Below are 19,664 nucleotides of genomic sequence, written 5' to 3' on the forward strand. Positions count from 1 at the left end.
CGCCTGCGTTGGTGTGATTTCTTCTTGGGGAAGAGAATTCAGGCCGATATTCCTTGTCATTTTACTCTTTTTCAGAGAAAAGAATGCTGAGGTTTTCTTCTTCCTTTCATTTCACCCTCCTTTTTTGGTGGGTGGTTGGGGAGGACTCAAATTCCACTCCTAGTGCTTTTTGGTTACGGGGGTTTTGTTGTTTTTAGGGAGGAACATTCAGAAAATGAGAGTATTAATTAGATTTCCTCTGATACATTTCGAGAGAGTTAGGTGCTACAGCTAAGTTAATGGTACTTTTAGTTTTGAAAAGAGTAGGCAGAGTGTTGAGCTTAAAAGCTGAGCAGGCTGGGTGTGGTGGCTCACTCCTGTAATCCCAGCATTTTGGGAGGCCAAGGTGGGCAAATCACTTGAGCCCAGGAGTTCAAGACCAGCCTGAGCAATAGAGACCCCATCTCTACAAAAAAATTTAAAAATTAGCCAGACGTGGTGATGTGCACCTGCAGTTCCAGCTATTCAGGAGGCCAAGGTGGGAGGATGGCTTAAGCCTGGGAGGTGGAGGCTGCAGCGAGCTGGTATTGTGCCACTGCACTCCAGCCTGGGTGACAGAATGAGACATGTCTCAAAAAAATGATGAAAACCGAGCAAAGTGAAGAAAGGTTTGCCATGCAGACAAACTGCGAGTTCATGTACCTTTTGTGTACTAACAAGTATTTGGAAAACAGCCATAGTCTTTGCTTAATTTGGGTCCAAAGGGCCTGGGCTTGTATTTTATTAAGATAAGAGCTGCTGGAGAAGATGCAGGCTTTTTGTATCTGCTCCTGAAAAGGGTATTTGCTCTGGGCACAAAACACCAGGCAATAAATTCACCTTAAACAGAGTAAGCTGTTTTCCCACCTGTTACCCCCATGGACCCCAACCTCCTCATCAGATTCCATGACACTCTAACACCCCACACCCACACATGCCCCTGTGCCTTTATTTCTGCTGTTCCTTCCACCTGGGGTGTCCTTCCTCCGGTCCTTCCAAGGACATTGTACTGATTCCTTAAGGCTCATGTGAACACTTCTCTCCCGATACCTCGTGCCTAGTAACAATGAGTCTCTTGGTAGGCAGTGTTGCACACGTAACCATTGTAATAGCACACAACACGAGTTGCCCATGTGCAATTGCTTGTGTCTATGTCCCTAGACTACAAGCTCTTTGAGGGCAAATGCCCCTTCGGCACTCTCAGAGTTGATGCCTCATAAATGTTGGTCAAATTGCCTTGGTCTCGTCCAGAAATTGGGAAGAGGAAACGAAGTAGCAACTTGCTCCTTGCAGAGGAAAGACGGAAACCCCCAGTGAACGGATGGCAAGGGGTGGAGGTCGGGGGAGAGCCTCATCTAACCACCTCCAATCAAAATGTTCCCTACTTGGACTTTAAACACCAGGACCAGGGGGCAGAGAATGACAAGGATGAAAGTAAGAGAGACAGGAGACAGCACTGGCCCAAATCTGGCTCCTGAGGTCTGGGATGGTGATATGGGTTGCTAGGAGGGGAAGTAGCCCATTCCCAAGGTGTCACCGTAACACAGGAAGTTCTCATCGAATGGAACTGACTGAAAAATGACAAAAACACAAGGCAGAAAACGCCCCTGGGACTTACAGAACACGTGGGGATGGGTGCAGGAGCTGAACTGGCTGCGACCACTGATGGAAAGGCCACTTCTGTCACTGATGGAATGATGACTTGAAGCAGATCAGACAGAGACAGAGGCCATGCTTGCAAAACCAAAAGCAAGGGAACAAAAAGCAATGGCAGATGGCAGCGACAGAAGCTGGCCACGGGGCTTCACCTCTCCAGACCCACAGCAGTTTCACTTCTTCGGGTTGGATATCACGGCAAACTGTTTGGGGGGCAAATTCCTAAACACCATGAAGAAACAGAATGGATTCCCCATCTGCTGCTCTGGGACGCGGCTGCTAGCAGGAGGAGATGATTTCCAGAGAGGATCAGGAAGAGTGTTCATCTGAAGGGAGAAACAGACATCGGTGACTTCTGCTAAGAGCCACAGGATGAAATCCGTTCCTATTAAGGTCGCTGCCTAGTACAGAGAAGTGGACCCCCATGAATGAAGAGCCCCACTGCCCAGCTGCACAGGGAGAGCTCTGAGACTCGAAAACTATGTCCTAGTGTAATTTTCACACATCACAAAGAGGGGGAGTAAAATACAACCCAACTCTCCCTTGAAAGAAAGAGCAGCATGGAGACAAAAGGCTAAAGGAGACAGAAGACATTTTATTCTGACATGTTAGGGTTACAATGAGAACTCCCAAGTTCCAAAGGTTCAAATAAAAATAGCATTTTACAAATTAAAAAAAATACAATTTATATACACAGTGGAATTAGCTAACATCATACGAACAGTGCAAACAGAAAAAAGGAAGCTGACTGCGGCAATGGCCAAGGTCTGCAGAGCCGTGGGGCAATACAGCACATCAATACTGCAGGGCTGGCGAGGCCACCTTGGGCCTCTCGAAAGGCTTTCCTGTCACCCAGGGTCATGTCAGTGCATAGTTCTGCATCACAAATGCCATACAGTGGACTGGGTCCAGAAAGTGTCCCTTCCAGCTAGGAACTGTTAAGTTAATCAAGGTCAGGAGCAAATCATCCCTCAGCACAAGGTCCCACAGCCAGGGCTGGGGACCCACTGGCCCCACTCCCTGATCACCTCACCTAGGAGCCATGGAACACCGAGCTGGAGACGAAACACAAACACCGCCTCTGGCCACCCGCAGGCTCCCCATCCGCGGATCTGCCTTACTGAGGTGCCTGATCGCTGGGTGGTGGGGCGGCTAATGGGTGAGGTGCTGAAAAGGCTGGTTTCTAATGGACAGAAATGGAAGGAGCGAGGCTCACAGTTGATTTGTCACGAGTGGAGAAGTTGTTGTCTTTGGGCTTATCTGGAAAGGGCAGATGCAGAGAGAGGAGAACAGGAAACCACGTGCCTCTGCATGGGGCTGAGTTTGGGGCCTCCTTGGCAGCCGTCCAGTCAGTTTACGGGAGGGAGGTACTCGCATTCTACTGTCTATCTCTGGGCTAAACTGATGGGAACAAAATATCTGGTGACTTAAACACAACAGGATGTGCACGAGGGATGAATTCCAGCAACATTCACCAGGGCAGCCTCGAGGCAGGCGGCTGCTGATCCAGCCCTCGAGAGGCCGGGGTCCTCCTGCAGGGCGTTAGCTCTGCCAGCTCCGGGAAGGGGCGGGGAGAAGGGATGAAGCGTCTGTGACAGGTGATCACACCATTCTCCTGACTTTGACAATTGGCTTCCTTCTTAATAAAAGGAAGAAATAACGTAATCAAGCTCTGAACACTGCCATAAAACATAGCGGCAGCTGGCCAAACAGTCACATTTAAGTAAGAATTGCCTTTTGGGTCCTTGTGATGTCCTGCACTATTTCCTGGGAGTATCATCCCTGTTTCACAAACCGGGTGCATTCTGGGAAGCAGAAACATTTAGAAGTCAAAGCAATTTTGGTCAGAGTGGTAAGAAAATGGGGGAAATGGACGGGCCACAGTCAGCTGGAAAAGACCTCGAAGCAGCCCTGTCTCTGGAGTGGAATTACTCCCCAGAGTGTGCTGAGTGCAAGATGTGGACCGGCAGAGCCAGGACTGATGCCCACCCCAGGGTGAAAGGCAGCCTTGGCCAAGGAGGTCGCCCAGGGCTGGGCCTGAGAGAGCTGTGCTGCCAGGGCCGGGTGCCGAGGCCCGTGGGCAACCTCCACAGTTTTGAAAAAAGCTAAACGTAAATGAAGGCCATCTTGAGCCAAAGCACGCCTGCCCCAGGGATGTCTGCTGGAACTGAGATGCCATGGAGAAGGTGGGGGAAGATAAGTGCAAATACCAGATGCCCAGATGCTCACTTTGGGTGCCTAGTCAGAGGGCGCCAGCCGGCCTGGAGAAGAATGATGTCACTGAACGACGGGGTGGTTCCCATGCTTCACGCGAAACCCTCAGGCATGTGCTGGCAGGAAGCATCCTCCCCACGAACCCTCCCTGCGGCGTGGGAGGCCCTCCTGAAGGGCCTCTGTATGTAAGCTTGGGACGGCGAGTGCCGGGGAGAGAGAGGTGTTTGTGAAAGGCAGACACCCTCTTCCTCGAATAGGCCATCTGCTTTATCACAGCACGCACCTTTCAGTGGTCCCTGGCTCAGAAGTGCTTCCTTTCTACCTTGGGAAAAAAATGGTACCATTCCCCAGAGTTCAGTGAAGCTGCTTTACCTAGGAGTGCCCTGCTTTCAGCTAACTTTGGTGGGTGATGCCAAGATCCTCTGAGCTCTGCCTGCTTCATCAGGAAGACAGAGATCAAAACGTAAGGAAACGAAAAGGGTCTGGGTAGCAATGTGTTCCTGGGAGGCTGGGAATAACCTGCAGATGGAGAGAAAGCTGAAATGTTAAGAACTAGGGTAGATGTAAATCCGATCCTATTATCAGATTGACCATGGGGGTTATTAGTGTGATTTTAATGCTTTGTGTTTCTGGTGGGTGGTGGTTGTAAGGAGAGCCAAACCACAGGGGCAGGACCAGAGCCTCGGCTCACACCCAGGAGCGCAGTGTTTCCCTTACAACAAACCAGCGAGAAGTCCGTGTTCGGAGTCCCAAGCCAGGGAAGGCCTCTCTGAAACATGGAGAATTTTCTCAGTGCCCAATTCCTAAATCTAGTCATGAACTGAATGTTGTCACTGGCATCTCCCCAGCTTTTGCCTTGGCCAAGTCCCTCTCACACATTTAAGGCAACAGCCAGGTTCTCTAGGAAAGTAGCGAAGACGGCCAGGAACACGGCTCGGCGTGCAGCCCGGGGCCCGCCTGATTCCACCTCTGCTTCTGGCTCTGGTGGGGCCAGGGGTTGGCCTGTGCCAACACTGGAGGGTGGGAACACGGGGAGCAGAAAGTGGGAAGATCCTTGCTGGGGAAGTCAGAATCTAAGTCCAAGCTCTGATGGTTCAAAACCACCCCCAGGACCTCTGACCAGCAAGGTGTCCAATGACTCCAGGCTTTCTGAGTGGGTGACTGGGAATCTTCCATGCCCCGGAACAGCCCCAGCCAACTGTGCCAGCCGGAGCGAGCATAAGCTGCCTCCCCAGGCAGCCCCGGGAGAGGGCGGGCTGGGCCGTCAGATGGTCTGGTAGTGCTGCCTCAGCCGGGCCTGCAGAAATTCCGAGGTCAGGTTGTGCCGTGTGACGATCCCGACGATCTAGGGCAAAGAGAAGAAGGCCCGAGTCACCTTCAGGGTAAAACCCACTGGTAAGAAGAGGAGTGAGAGGAGCCGGCGCCGTTCGTTTGTCACAGAATGCGGAGGCCTGGATAGTGCAGAGCCAGACACAGCTTGACTGGGATAAACAGGTAACGAAGGCTCGCACACTGGAGGCTGAGGGAACAAGGTTAGCTCCAAAAAGGGCTTGGGCCAGCTGGCATCTGAACTAAAATGTCCTTCCGCAGGGCACATTCTCGGCGCTCAGCTCCCATCATGACCAGCCTGCTTCACAGATGTGCAAGTGGTGGGGCCCCTGAAGTCTCCTGAGACTATGACCCCTGCCACACACCATACTCACCACCCTGCAAAGTGACCTACGGGAGTCATTTGTTACAGGTCATGACAGTGGTTCCCACATGTCGCTGTTGTTGAGAACTCCAAAGTCACGTCATAAACTATGTTAGGACTCTGTCAGCGTAGCTGGCAACTACATTTCAAGGGACATAAGTTAACCTACTGTGACAAAACCTGCGTAAGTATGCACTATGCATGCCAGGGTCATGCCACGCAGAAGACTGAGGTCAGGTGCGGTGGCTCACACCTGTAATCCCAGCACGTTGGGAGGCCGAGGCAGGCGAATCACTTGAGCTCAGGAGTTCAAGACCAGCCTGGGCAACATGGTGAAATCCGGTCTCTACCATAAATACAAAAATTAGCTGAGGCATGGTGGCACATGCCTGTGGTCCCAGCTACTCAGGAGGCTGAGGTGGGAGGACTACTTGAGCCTAGAAGGATGAGGCTGCAGTGAGCCGAGATCTTGCCACTGCACTCCAGCCTGGGTGACAGAGCGAGACCCTGTCTCAAAACAACAGCAACAACAACAAAAGACTGAGAGGGTGGCCTTGAAAAGTTACCACGGCTACCGCTACAGGGTAGGGACGAGGGTTTGGTTTTTGCTTGTTTTTTGCTCATATGTGTTTTTATATTTTCCTACAATGAAATATTTGTGTAACAAGAAAATAATGAAGTTCTAAAAAGAAAAAAAGGAAAGTCTGCAGCAATCATTACTAGGTGTTTTATATCTTTGTAAAACTCAAAGTACTTTGCTTGAAATTCTCTCATCTAATGTGCGAATCCCCACACAGGTGCAGAACCAAGGAACACAAGTGGTCCGGAGGGAAGAGCAGCGTTTCCGGAGGAAGACACAGCGTGGGGGAGGCAGGGCTCTGGCCGGAAAGGACGGCCAGTTGGACGGTGGTGCCATCTGCTGGCAGGCAGGGGAAAGGGTCCTGAGTGTGCGGAAGCCGAGCAGGGTTCAAAGCCACAGTGTTGGGCCACCGTCTCCCCTCCTGGTGGGATGCCTACATTTCTGGTGAGAAGCCTGGGTGCACAAACAGCACCTGGCTGGGGGATCCTTTCTCAAAGGTGGGGGCAGGGCCAGGGCCTCACTCACCTCTCCCACGGCATTCACCACGGGCAGGTGGCGCAGGCCCATCGTTCTGAACAGGTTGAAGACTTGGGAGACGTGGGTGTTGGGCGAGACGGTGAAAGGCGAAGGGTTCATGTATGGGGTGACATCCTGCAAAGAGACCGTGTGTCACTGGCTGCCTGAGACGCCAATGACGTGAAGAGGAAGCTCCACATGGGACAGGCCAGGGTGGCCCTTCTTACCACGATCATGCGCGGGTTCAGCAGCGTCAGGTCCAGGTCGTGGATGTCGGGGTACCGTGGGTAGTCCTCGGCCATCTCGGCGTAGGAGAGGCGCGGCTGGCTGGCGCTCTGCAATTCCAACCCAGACACCGTCCGTGCTCGGGCAGCAGTGGCTAACGGGGTCACCTGAGAGCCCCTTCCCTTGATGCCTGAATATGCCCGGCTCTGGGCTGCTGAGGCAGGTGGCACAACAGCAGCAGGCGCTCCAGAGTGAGAGCTCTCCAGTCAAACCCAGTCCTTGGCCAAGTCCTAGCTGTGGCACCCTGGGCCCTCCCCTGATCTCTCTGCACTCCCTTTCTTCCTGATTCATGAGACGCAAATGGCTTATTTGGAAGTTTAAGTGAGAAAGTGCTAAGTAAAGTGGCTGGGGGGTAAATGTGTCCCCCCACCGAAAGATATGGCCAAGTCCTAAGCCCTAGTACCTATGAATGCGACCTTTCTGGACACAGGGTCTCTGCAGATGTGACCAAGTTCAGATAAGCCCATGTTGGATTAGGGTGGGCCCCAAATCCGGTGACAAGTGTCCTTAAGGAAAGGAGAGAAGATACACAGGAGAACGCCTTGTGACGACAGTGGCGAGGATGGGGGCTGCATTCCGAGTCAGGAGCAACAAGGACTGCAGGCAACTCCCATGAGCTAGGAAGGGGCAAGGACAGCACCTCTCCCAGAGCCAGGGAGCGCTACCCTGGTGACACCTGGATTTTGTACTTCTGGCCTTGAACTAGGAAGGAATAAACCGCTGTTATTTCTCGCCACCCAGCTGTGGCAACTCCTCCCCTAAGTCCACTCTGCACTTCTTGCCTTGCATTCAGCTTCCCCTATGGCACTGTTTACGGCCTGCTGGGCAGCGCCCAACCCCTCAAGCTTCATCAGGCCTGGCCTGGCTGATTTCTGCCTTGGAGAGACTTACCGACTGGCTTTCAGAGTAACAAACTCCTCGGACAAGCAGGGTGACAAGCTGCGACCGAAGGATCAGGCCGTGGAAGGTCAGAGGGCGGAAGCGCTCCTCCATGGTCCAGTCTTCACTCGGGGACTGGTCAGGGTATAGGTTGGGGTAGGGAGTGTATCTGTTACACAAAAACCAGATGCTGCCTGGGATACCCTCAGCGGGAGCACTTCTGAGCCATGTCCCCAGCCTGCTCCACATCCAACTTTCCCAGGAAACTCAGGAGCCACCTCACAACATCTGAGCCAAGGGCTGACCCCGCCGCCATGTAGCCCTGTGGGCAGCAGGGGCCGTGCCCGGCTCTCACCTCCTCTCCAACATCTGCTGCAGCAGGTCCTCCTTCTCAGCCGGCTCCTCAGAGGCGATGTGCTCATCACACATGTTCCGCAGCTCGCTGGAGGGGTAGGACTTCATGGACTGGCTCCGTTTGCGCTGCTCGCCGGCCCGGGTAAGGATGCTGGATTTCTGTGGGTGGGGAGAACATAGGCTACTGTGTGTGGGCAAACGAACACAGCAGCACTGATGGAGCTTGAGGATTTGGGTGACAGGGAGGGTCAGAGGCACATCCGGATGCAGGAACTTAAAGGGGCTGAGGTTCAAAGAAGTGGCTTGGGCTGGTGGTTCAAAGGAGCCTGAACCCTAGGACCTGGCTGTAGCCTCTGTGGTTTCCTTTCATCTGGGAAGAGCAGCCTGATTCTCCAGAGAGGAACAATATCCTGTCTTGATAGAACTGCCAATCAACATGCCTACCCCCAAAGCCAAGGAGTGGCACACGACCCAAGTGAGGCAACGGGATGCCCCCTCTCCTTGGATTCTGAATCGGAATCAAGAGGAACCCAGGGCCAGTGCTCCTACCTCCTGGTACCCGAGGGGTGTCTGCTAGACCCTTCACCTGGTCCCCACAGCACAGGGGTTCTGGTCCTTCAGCTTTCTCGGCTGTCCTGAGCTTTCCTGTGGATATCCTTCTCTTTCTTAAGTAGGTCCAAGTCCATTTCTGTTGCTGGCATCTCTAGAACTTATCCTGATACTCTCACACGTAAATAATAAACCATGAAAGCTGCTGACTTGAAAAACAGATTTATCCATATGCTCACTGCGGCAGGAACGCACACACGTCTTCATGGCCTGATAACGCTGCCCCTGCTGTCAAATCTACTCTCCCTGTTGCATGTGATAACGCGCCAACTTCCCGAGAGCTGGCTGGGCAAAGCACTAAGCCGCGTGAGACAGGACCACTTGTCTCTCACCCGCCTTTCCTCTCATGCCGTTTTCTTTACCTTGAACTTGATATTGTTGCTGATGAGCTGGTTGCCCTTCATGAACTCCTTCTCGTTGCCGCGGTTCTCTGTGACCACCGGGAAGGCGTGGTGGACCGTGGTGCGCAGGATGCTCACCAGAGACTGGATGCGGGTGTGCGGGTAGACGTAGGTCAGGTTGGGCTCCATGATGTCGCTGGCTCTCAGCCTGGGGGAGGAGGGCAAGTCATCCAGCCTCGTGACAGCGCCCGCAGGGCCCTGGGAGTAAGCTGTGCTGGCTCTCCAGCCCTGCTCAGACCACGCGGGGAGCTCCCTTCTGAACTGCTCCAGCCCTCCCTCAAACCCAGTGCATTCCTTTGTACTTCTATCCCCTGACACATGCTGTTCCCCGCACCTGGAATGTCCTTCCCTGCTGTGCCAGGCTGATAGGCCCTGGCTCATCCCTCAGCTCAACAGCAGCATCCCCTCACCAGGAAGTCCTGCTGCTGATCCACGGGCTGGCCAGGCCCTCCTTGGTGCCCTGCAGCACACTCCATATACTGCCCCTGAACTGCTAATTGTGCTACAGCATTTACCACAACGTCTGGGCCGGGCGCAGTGGCTCACGCCTGTAATCCCAGCACTCTACACTCGGGAGGCCGAGGCCAGTGGAATGCTTGAGCCCAGAAGTTCAAGACCAGCCTAGGCGACACAGCAAAACCCCATTTCTATAAAAAACGTTACAAAGTAGTCAGGTGTGGTGGCACGCGCCTGTGATCCCAGCTACTCAGGAGGCTGAGGTGGGAGGATCGCTTGAGTCTGGGAGGCGTAGGTTGCAGTGAGCTATAATCATGCCACCGTACTCCAGCCTAGGTGACAGAGTGAGATCCTGTCTCAAAAAATAACAATAATAATAATAAAAACAGCACTTGGGTCCCCCTTTAGATCAGGGCACAGCAAACTGTTGCCCACCAATCAAGTCCATCGTGCTCATTGCTTTCCTGCTGCAATGGCAGAGTCGAGTAGTCGTGACAGAGACCATACGGCCCGGAAAGCTGAAAATAACCTCCTGTCTGGCCTTCCACAGAAGCAGCTTGCTGGCCCCCGTGTTATCCCGTAAGGGCCTTGCCTGCTGTCTAGACATAGGAAGCCCAGGTACTTGTGGATTAGCAGGTGGGTTATGAGGTGATTATGCCCAGAACAATCACGGCTAGCAGCAGGGCACTCTGGTGGGCACATGTGAAACAGGCTATTCTCACTCCTGGGGCTTGGCATACCCTTAAACATTCAATCACATCACGAACTTGATCCAGAGACCTCACCTCATATCCAACCAGAATGCCATGGAAGCCAAACCACCACGAAGAGGCCCTGCCCAGTGCAGTCCCCATGTCCCCTGCCCTGTCCTCGCAGCGCCCAGCCCATGGGCTGCTCCACATTCTCACACATGCTTAGGAATGCGTGTGCTGCTTCTCTCAGCCCAAGAAAAGTGAGTTACTGTTTCCTACCCTAATATCAACATTCCTATGGCCTTAGAGCTAATACATTTTGAAACTAGGACATGAGCAAAATCATGGCCTTACTTGTCCATTTCCACCTCTGTCTCCCACTCCAAAAGCGGCACGCCTCGCAGGCCCACGTGGATATCATAAATGCCCTTATTGAAAAAGTCCCCTGTCCATTTGGCCACCTGAAACACAAAGCAAAGGCCTAAAAATAGGTCCTGTCGGGTGAACGTGGCCCTGAGTCTGACAGGCCTGGAGGGCGTGTGCTCACCATCAGTGTGACCATGATGGGAAGCCCGTAGGTGATCTCGTTCGTGGACTCAATCAGGATGACCGTGAGGCTGATGGTCATGCGGACCACCCCGCCCAAGAAAGCCGCTGCACCAATCAGGGCAAAGGTCCCCGAATAGATGTGGCCCAATCCAATGTAGCTAGTGAAGGAGAACACCGAGAACATGCTTTGAACCACACTGACAGGCTGTTGGGGGACCTGCAGCTCACGCTCTTGTGCCTGTGCACATACGTGCATGCATGGGCAGACATGAATGCACGCACACACATGCGCACACACGCACACACGCACGTGTACACACACGCACATGCACGCAGACACACACAGAGAGTACCTTTTTAGGACATTGGCAACTAGACGTCCAAAAGCAGCTCCACACAGTAGAGAAGGCACAAAAAGGCCACTTGGAACAGAAACGCCGTAAGTCCAACATGCAAGCAAGAAATAGAGAATGAAGAACGAGGCCAGGGTGACGGGGCTGAAAGTGCCTGCAAGGGAAGAGCCGACCTGAGTCCCGCCACCGGATGCCTGCCAGGGCCCAGCAGACCTACCGGGCCCGACCACACCCCATGCCAGTTCCCCTTCCAACACTGCAGGCGGAAACTAATCTTTGTCTGGGTGGGCATTACAAAGAAGTCCTGGTCTTGCTCAGAATGGAGGGCAAGCCTGGCTGTGTCTCAGATGACACCAATCGCCTAGGAACGGGCTGCAGTGCAGACACCCACCGTCCTGGTGGAAGAGCTGGAGGATGGCAGACTCCTGAGGGTTGAAGAAGAGTGTGGCCATGTCATTGTAGGTATCATTGGGACAAAAAAATGTCTTGATACTTGAATTCACATCTTCTGTGACCTAAGAAGAAGGAATCAGAAAATCAGTACAAGGACACCTGACTTTGAGTCTTCCAGTGGGATGTCTCCATCCGGGTCCAAAACGGGTGGCTGCGCAGCCAATCAAACAGGCCAAAAACTGACCTCTACCAATGGCAGCCACACGGGCAAGTGTATTCTTTACATTCTGAATGCACAGATGAAAGAATCGGGATGAGGGCCTTTGTTCATCCACACGCATGATGAAAATGTCACTATGGCTGTGATTCACCGTGAATTTGGCTCTGCTTCCTCTCCCAGTGCTAACTTTCTAGGTGATGCTGCTAGAAGCCTGGCCTGAGAGCCCTAGGACTGGGGAAGATGAGGCAGGTGACAGCAAGTGACTGGGAATTGACAGGTATCTGGGGAGGAAAATCCAGGGCACTGCTTGACCGAAAGGCGCAACTCTGGTTCCAAATAGAAAAAGTTCGATTTTGGGGCAATTTGCTACAAAAAAAAAAAGTGTCCGAATTTGCTGCAAAAGAAAACCCACCTCCACAATGCCTAGAGAGCAGACCCAGTCCTCCAGGCTGCCTCTCCTCCTAAACCCCATCTGGGGAGCAGAACTCAAGCAGAAAAAGAGATGATTTCTACTTGTACACATTTTAGACCTCATTTGCTTGCCATCATTCTGTGTGGGAAGATGGGATCCTTGCCGGAGGGCAAGGGTGTTTCAAGTATGCTGCTTTATTTTCTAGTTGACAGTGTACAACAATACAAGGTTGCACTTCACACCTATCACTGTGCATGTAAATAGGGAGTGTTATTACAAAGGTTAATCAAGGCTATGGGTTTCTTCTGGATGACATTTATTGATGACGCTGTGGAGATGCCCTTATGTGGACGTGATAACAAACCAGGGGGTGGTTTGTATGACCCCGCCAGGTGAAATGGGTCAGGCAATACCGAGAGATGCAGGCTGCTGCAGAAACAGTACAGCACTGCTGACTGGCAGCACCTGCCACAGGTGAGGTGTGTGCAGAGCGTCAGCGTTGTGGAGTGCATGGGGGATGAGCTCAGTTGACGGCTTCATAATAGACACATGCAGTGCTTCCCAAACTGTCTGGAGGAAGTTCAGTCCTGAAGGCTTTCCGGAAAGAGTCCTGTGGTCAACATCCTAGCAAGGATTGCTAGGAGAAACATCCTAGCAATTCTTAGAAATCAGTGTGTCTGCTAAAAGCTGAGCACAGGCTCCAAAATCAGATGGCTTTGTCTCTAACTCTGCCACTCTCTAATGACCTTGAGAAGGATACTTCATTTTGTGACAGTTTCCTCACCTATAAAATGGTAACAGCACCTACCCTCTCACTATATATGACTAGCTGAAGGTTTCTGGTCAAGACCACACTGTGCCTCAGCTTCCTTAGCTGTAAAATGGGGGCACAACTACTGGCCAGCATAGTGCTAGTAAGGATTAAATGAAATCATATAAAGTGCTCAGTGAAACATCTGGTACACATTAAAGACACCAAACATTTATAACACTTATGGGAATAAGGCCCCAGAAGTTCCGTAATAAAGGAACATATTTAGGTTGGGTGCTGTGGCTTGCGCCTGTAATTCTAGCACTTTGGGAGGCCAAAACAGGAGATCGTTTTAGGCCAGAAGTTCAAGACCAGCCTGGGCAACACAGTAAGATCCTGTCTCTATAAAAATAAGCTGGATGTGGTGGCATGCACCTGCAGTCCCAGCTACCTGGGAGGCTGAGATGGGAGGATTACTTGAGCCCAGGAGTTTGAGGTTACAGTAAGCTATGATCACACCACTGTACTCCGGCCTGGGTGACAGAGTGAGATCCTGTCTCTAAAAAGATGAAGCAGCATATTTAATTCTTAGCACATTTGACCACAGAATCGTGTTTTGTATGCTTTAAATCACATGCATCAAGGTATCCGTCTGGTAACAAGCTGGGCTTGGGAATAACTAGTAACAGGGGTCAGCAAACTTTTCCGTAAAGAGCCAGACAGTAAATATTTTAGAGGCTGTCAGTGACATACAGTCTCTGCGGCATATTTTTTTTCCCCTCAATCCTTTAAAAATATATAAAGGCTGGGCACGGTGGCTCACGCCTATAATTCCAGCACTTTGGGAGGCCAAGGCGGGCGGATCATGAGGTCAGGAGTTCAAGACCAGCCTGGCCAAAATAGTGAAACTCCGTCTCTACTAAAAATACAAAAATTAGCTGGGCATAGTGCTGCGTGCCTGAAGTCCCAGCTACTTGGGAGGCTGAGGCAGGAGAATCGCTTGAACCCAGGAGGTGGAGTTTGCAGTGAGCCGAGATCGTGCCACTCCACTCCAGCTTGGGCAATGGAGTGAGACTTTGTTAAAAAAAATAATAATAGGCCGGACGCGGTGGCTCAAGCCTGTAATCCCAGCACTCTGGGAGGCCGAGACGGGTGGATCACGAGGTCAGGAGATCGAGACCATCCTGGCTAACACGGTGAAACCCCGTCTCTACTAAAAACTACAAAAAACTAGCTGGGCGAGGTGGCGGCGCCTGTAGTCCCAGCTACCCGGGAGGCTGAGGCAGGAGAATGGCGTGAACCCGGGAGGCGGAGCTTGCAGTGAGCTGAGATCCGGCCACAGCACTCCAGCCTGGGTGACAGAGCGAGACTCCGTCTCAAAAAAAAAAAAATAAAAATAATAATAATAATAATGCTGGTATACATATATATACCAGCCTAGGCGTGGTGACTCACACCTGTAATCCTAGCACTTTGGGAGGCCGAGGCAGGTGGATCACTTGAGGTCAGGAGTTCGAGACCAGCCTGGCCAACACGGTGAAACCCCGTCTCTACTAAAAATACAAAATTAGCTGGGCATGGTGGTGGATGCCTGTAATCCTACCTACTTGGGAGGCTAAGGCAGGAGAATCGCTTGAACCTGGGAGCAGAAGTTGCAGTGAGCCAAGATCGCACCACTGCACTCCAGCCTGGGTAAGAGAGTAAGACTCTGTCTCAAAAAAACAAAACAAACAAACAAAAATGTATATTTACACACACATATATCTATATTGTGTGTGTGTATATATATAATATATACATATAACTGGGGACACTGAAGAGGCTGTCCTCCAAGACAAGGGCCCCAGTGGGGATCTGAGAGTTTCGAGTGTTTACTGAGAAGTAACAAGAAGAGAGTACAGTTGTCCCTCGCATCAGTATTCACCAGGGATAGAGTCCAGGATCCCCACGGATACCAAAATTCAGGGATGCTCAAGTCCCAGATATAAAATGGTGTATATTTGCATATAACCTATGTAGTTCCTCCTATATACTTTCAAATCATCTCTAGATTGTCATACCCTAATACAATGTAAATGCTATGTAAATAATTATTATACTGTACTTTTTTTCTTTGCATTATTTTTTACTGTTGTTTGTTTTTTTCATGTTTGGCATCCTGAATATATGTGCTCCACAGTTGGTTTCCCCTATGTAATTCCATGCATGCAGGATACACAAATGTGGAGGGCCAACTTCTCTTAGAGAATGCTCACCTGTCTGCAGCCAAGGGCTGGAATCACACATCTGGCTGACTCACTGAACGACACATGTAGCTCTGAGAGCCACTGGGTTGGACCAAAAAAACAGTGTGGAGTAGGCTCCATGGACTACCTCACGGGACCCACTTCTCGGGGAAAGCCTCTGGAAAATATTGCGCCCCCAAAGAAGAGAAAAGGAGAAGTGCAGGAGGGCGGCACACCCGCAAAGGACCCAACGCCGGGAAGAGGCAGAGGATGCTGGGAAGAGAGGAGCCTCCTTGCCCTGACACAGACATTTCTTCCTCTCATCTCAAGAGTGACTGTCATAGTAACAGAGGTGATGAGGTGGGTGCTGAGCCTCTGGGCTGTGGCCCCTTCAGGCAAAGGGAGGTGGAAGAGTAACTGGGGCTTGGAAAGCACCTTGCTGTCAGCTTCCCAAGTGTCTGTTTCCCATGAAGGTTGTTCAACAGAGAGGAGTTCCCCTCTGTGATGCCAGGGTTGTTCACAGAAGTGGCAAAGACATAGGGCATTTGGTGTGCACCTTCTCTTAGGTAAAAAGACGACTACAAATTCCCGTATCTCTCGGCACTCGGGTATGGGTGCGGAAGGATGAACCCAACACATCTATTAGTTCTCAAGAGAGCAAGGTCATCCATTTCTGGATTCTTCCTCGTGGGTATGGGATAAAGACAGCAGGTGCACTGGGGTTACCTGGAGCTGGAATGAGTCATTACCGATTTGACTCGAAGAGGACATCTGTCGGCATTCTCCTAACACCATCGAGGCCACAAACACCACCACGGTGGTTACCAGAGACACCAGGAGGCTCTCTAAGACTCTAGGAGGCAAAGCACAGCTGTTATTAACGCCACAGAAAGCAGCTCCGGTCTCAGGAACTCAAAACATAACCCTGCCCACCCCCAACCCCGATTTCTCCAAAGAGCATTCACAGCAGCCCCTGGCCAGTCAACACGTGTGCAGAATTCATCAGTGATTTGCTGTATTCCAGCAATTTGTTTGTGAAAAGTGGGCAGTTCAAGTGGGCTGCTACGTCCACATCATCTCTCTCCAAGGAATGAATGGCTTTCCATTGTAAGTCCTGGGGTGAGGAGTTTCCTGAGAGCAAGCTGCTCGGCAGGGTCATGGTGACCCTTCTGACCTTGTCATGTGTCCGAGTGGCAAGTCAGGACAGGCAGGGAGTCAACCAGCAACTCTGACATAAATCAAGCTGGTCAGCCCTTCGGCCTGTCAAGTAGGGCAGATGCATGGCCGTGTTCAGATTCTCAGTCTTAGATGAGAAATCAAAGCCGTGGAGGCAGGGTCTGCTCCGCGGGAGAGATGGCGCGGCCCACACCAAGCTCATGGAGCCACAGGAGGCTGGGGGGAGGCGACTGCGCAGATACCTGACGAGCTTAGGTTTCGGGTGCACGTTTCGCATACGGTACTTTGCAAGCCTCTTGTTCAGACAGTTGAATGTGGCTCCCAGGAGGCCCCCAATGACCCCCATCACGACGAAGAAACCCAAATCCATAGCTGTCCAGAGATGACATTTTTTATCAGAGTCAGAGCACTGAGAGAAGGGGAAAGGGAGAGGGAGAGAAAAACCATAGCAGCCATGAGAACCGGAAGAGACAGAAGAGAAGACAGAAGCAAGAGTGGGGCTGCTTCCCCGCACGGCAGAGGCTCATGGGCGAGACGTGCCCCTGGAAGCTGTACCTAGCCCTCTGCTCATTTCTCTCTGGTCCTTCACTTCACAGGAAATGTTCATGGGTCAAATCAGAAATCCTGCGGGAAAGGATAAAACATACCTTAAACTCGCCAAAGTTCAGCAACCCAGGGAGCTGGAAGGAGCCCCAGCTTCCAAACTGAATCCCAGAACGGAAGAAGTTGAGGGTGAAGGTGGCAGACATGGAACAAAAGAGCTAAGGGAGAGGTGACAAAAGACAAGAAGGTTCAGGAGTGGCATGTCCTACTCTCTACTGACCCTTCCTCCTGGTACCCACTGCTCTATGCAGAGACCTGCAGAATCCACATCAGGGTAGGGGGATCTGGTCACCCTTGCAGTAGATACACCCCAGGTGTGACCTACTCTAGATCGGGTTTTAACAAGTTTCCATTCCAGCAGCCTACTCTACTATGACAGTCTATTTAGAGTCTTTATGGACAAGACCTTGCACCAAAAGGAAGGATCAATGCAAAGGGAAGGACGGCCTGCTCCGAGGGAGGAGACCAGCTCCAGTCCAAGCCTCATCACTTCCTGCTTTATGACAACAGCCAGTTTCACATTTTCATGGCAGGTGATTCATCAAGAGAGGATAACAAGGCCGGGCACGGTGGCTCACGCCTGTAATCCCAACACTTTGGGAAGCCGAGGCAGGTGGATCACTTGATGTCAGGAGTTCAAGACCAGCCTGGCCAACATGGTGAAATCCTGTCCCTACTAAAAATACAAAAATTAGCTGGGCGTGATGGCAGTTGCTTACAATCCCAGCTACTCAGGAGGCTAAGGCAGGAGAATTGCTTGAACTTGGGAGGCAGAGGCTGCACTGAGCCGAGATCACGTCACTGCCTTCCAGCCTGGGCAACAGAGTGAGACTCCATCTCAAAAAAAAAAAAAAAAAAAAAGGCCAGGCGCGGTGGCTCAAGCCTGTAATCCCAGCACTTTGGGAGGCCGAGGTCAGGAGATCGAGACCATCCTGGCTAACACAGTGAAACCCCGTCTCTACTAATAATACAAAAAACTAGCCGGGCGAGGTGGCGGGCGCCTGCAGTCCCAGCTACTCGGGAGGCTGAGGCAGGAGAATGGCGGGAACCCAGGAGACGGAGCTTGCAGTGAGCTGAGATCCGGCCACTGCACTCCAGCCTGGGCGACAGAGCGAGACTCCGTCTCAAAAAAAAAAAAAAAAAAAAAGTAGGTAACAGCAGTTTGATTTGGGGTTGGGGAGGGTATTGATATGAGAAGTATAGACAGTCCAGTGTGGAGGTTATGGGCACAAGAGCAAAGCTGCTTCTGATCCAGTTGACCCCCCCAAGTCTCATCAAAACTACCATTCCATGTACCAAGTAAGGGACACCGAGTGTAATTCGGGGCGTGTGGTTAAGTCTGGGAGGTGGCTTTCACTGAAGGTCCTCCTCACCACTTTCCATGTGAGCCCTTGGTTCCAGAAGGACGAACCCTCCTCTAGACTGAACAAGGTACCCCCGATTGGGGCCCCAAAAGCTGCAGCAACTCCAGCAGCCGCTCCTGCTGATACAAAGTCTCTCTTGTCTCTGAGGAGAGGAGAGAGACGGGTTATCCAAAAAAGAGCCCTCAGCCCACAAAATGCGGTTTCTGATTTCCTTATCATGAACATTTTCTCTCACACCTATGAATTGAACAGGCAGGGATCCTGAAGGGCAGGTCCCTGGGGAGGCTGCCTCTGCTGCGAGCATGCCCACCCGAGAGCCACACACCTCAGCACCAGAGTCCCTTTCAGCACGGTGGCTACTCCGCCTGGGAAAAGGAGCCCCTGACCTCTCTGTTTTCTGTGATCTCAGAATCTCAGCCCCCAGAGCTCAGGGGCAGATCAAAGATCGGCGCCATCACTGCTGCACCACGTTCCCACCAGATCTTCCTTCCAGAAAACCCCGGCATCCGTAAAAACATCAAGGTGCCTTCTGGGTATGTGCCAGACTTGCAGGAATACAAAGAGAAGGTGGTCCATGACTCTAAACCGGGCCTCTGATTGAAAGAGCCTTACAAGGTGTGCAGGTCAGTAACACACACATCTGATACAGGGCTAAAAAGTCTACTACCTTCTGACCCAGGAGGGTGGCTGAGCAAGTGAATCACTGGGGAATACAAAATGCCTGTCTGAGGCCTTTCTTGGTTGAGTTTTTAATCTGGGACCATTTTCACTTGCCTGAGATGCGTCTAGGCCTTATGGCATGACAAAATAAAAGTCACGATGTTAGCCTGGTGCTTTGGCTTATTTCCAGAAGAAAAGTTCAAAGCCCGCCCCCTTCTCCCACAGTTGGGTTTCCCAGCAGGGGACACTGTGCCAGACTAGAGCAAGTACTGAGTCTGACCCGCAGTGCATGAACGTGTTGCTTCCAAAAAAAACCAAACCAATTTCTAACCTTTCCATACCTGTCGCTTCGGAAATAGGGGAAGTTAAACTGGATCTTCCGTAAGGAGATGCTCTGAAACTGAAGCGAGAGAAAAAGAGAGCCAATAAACAGCCTACTCGTGTAACCAAATACCACCTGTACCCCAGTAATTATGGAAAAAGAAAAAAAGAGAGAGAAAACAGGTCGGGGCAGTCTAGAAGGACTGAAACTGCGGGAATCCACAGCACTAGGGGAGGCCCCGCTGCTTGAGCACACCTGGGTAAGTGTGCTGCAGGAAGGAAAG

General features: G+C 51.7%; 1 protein-coding gene across 4 annotated transcripts in view; it reads right to left on the reverse strand.

The window, feature by feature from the left end:
- Positions 1–2,254: 2,254 nt before the first annotated feature.
- CLCN6 (chloride voltage-gated channel 6) overlaps positions 2,255–19,664 on the reverse strand; it is a 38,897-nt gene continuing 21,487 nt past the window's right edge. For 3 of the 4 annotated variants that reach the window (XM_010357372.2, XM_030942219.1, XM_030942218.1), the window contains 15 exons: positions 19,401–19,459; positions 18,409–18,541; positions 17,080–17,193; positions 16,675–16,841; positions 15,983–16,109; positions 11,647–11,770; positions 11,256–11,409; positions 10,901–11,060; positions 10,708–10,814; positions 9,167–9,353; positions 8,197–8,354; positions 7,854–8,010; positions 6,905–7,012; positions 6,687–6,812; positions 2,255–5,233 (listed from right to left, as the gene is read on the reverse strand). In XM_010357372.2, coding sequence (XP_010355674.1) covers positions 5,153–5,233; positions 6,687–6,812; positions 6,905–7,012; positions 7,854–8,010; positions 8,197–8,354; positions 9,167–9,353; positions 10,708–10,814; positions 10,901–11,060; positions 11,256–11,409; positions 11,647–11,770; positions 15,983–16,109; positions 16,675–16,841; positions 17,080–17,193; positions 18,409–18,541; positions 19,401–19,459 — 1,962 coding nt within the window. In that variant the 3' untranslated portion in view covers positions 2,255–5,152. The remainder of the gene's footprint in view (positions 5,234–6,686; positions 6,813–6,904; positions 7,013–7,853; positions 8,011–8,196; positions 8,355–9,166; positions 9,354–10,707; positions 10,815–10,900; positions 11,061–11,255; positions 11,410–11,646; positions 11,771–15,982; positions 16,110–16,674; positions 16,842–17,079; positions 17,194–18,408; positions 18,542–19,400; positions 19,460–19,664) is intronic. The other variant, XR_747305.2, reaches the window with a different exon arrangement.

The sequence above is a fragment of the Rhinopithecus roxellana genome, chromosome 12, assembly GCF_007565055.1.
Source record: "Rhinopithecus roxellana isolate Shanxi Qingling chromosome 12, ASM756505v1, whole genome shotgun sequence".
Classification (NCBI taxonomy): Eukaryota; Metazoa; Chordata; class Mammalia; order Primates; family Cercopithecidae; genus Rhinopithecus; species Rhinopithecus roxellana.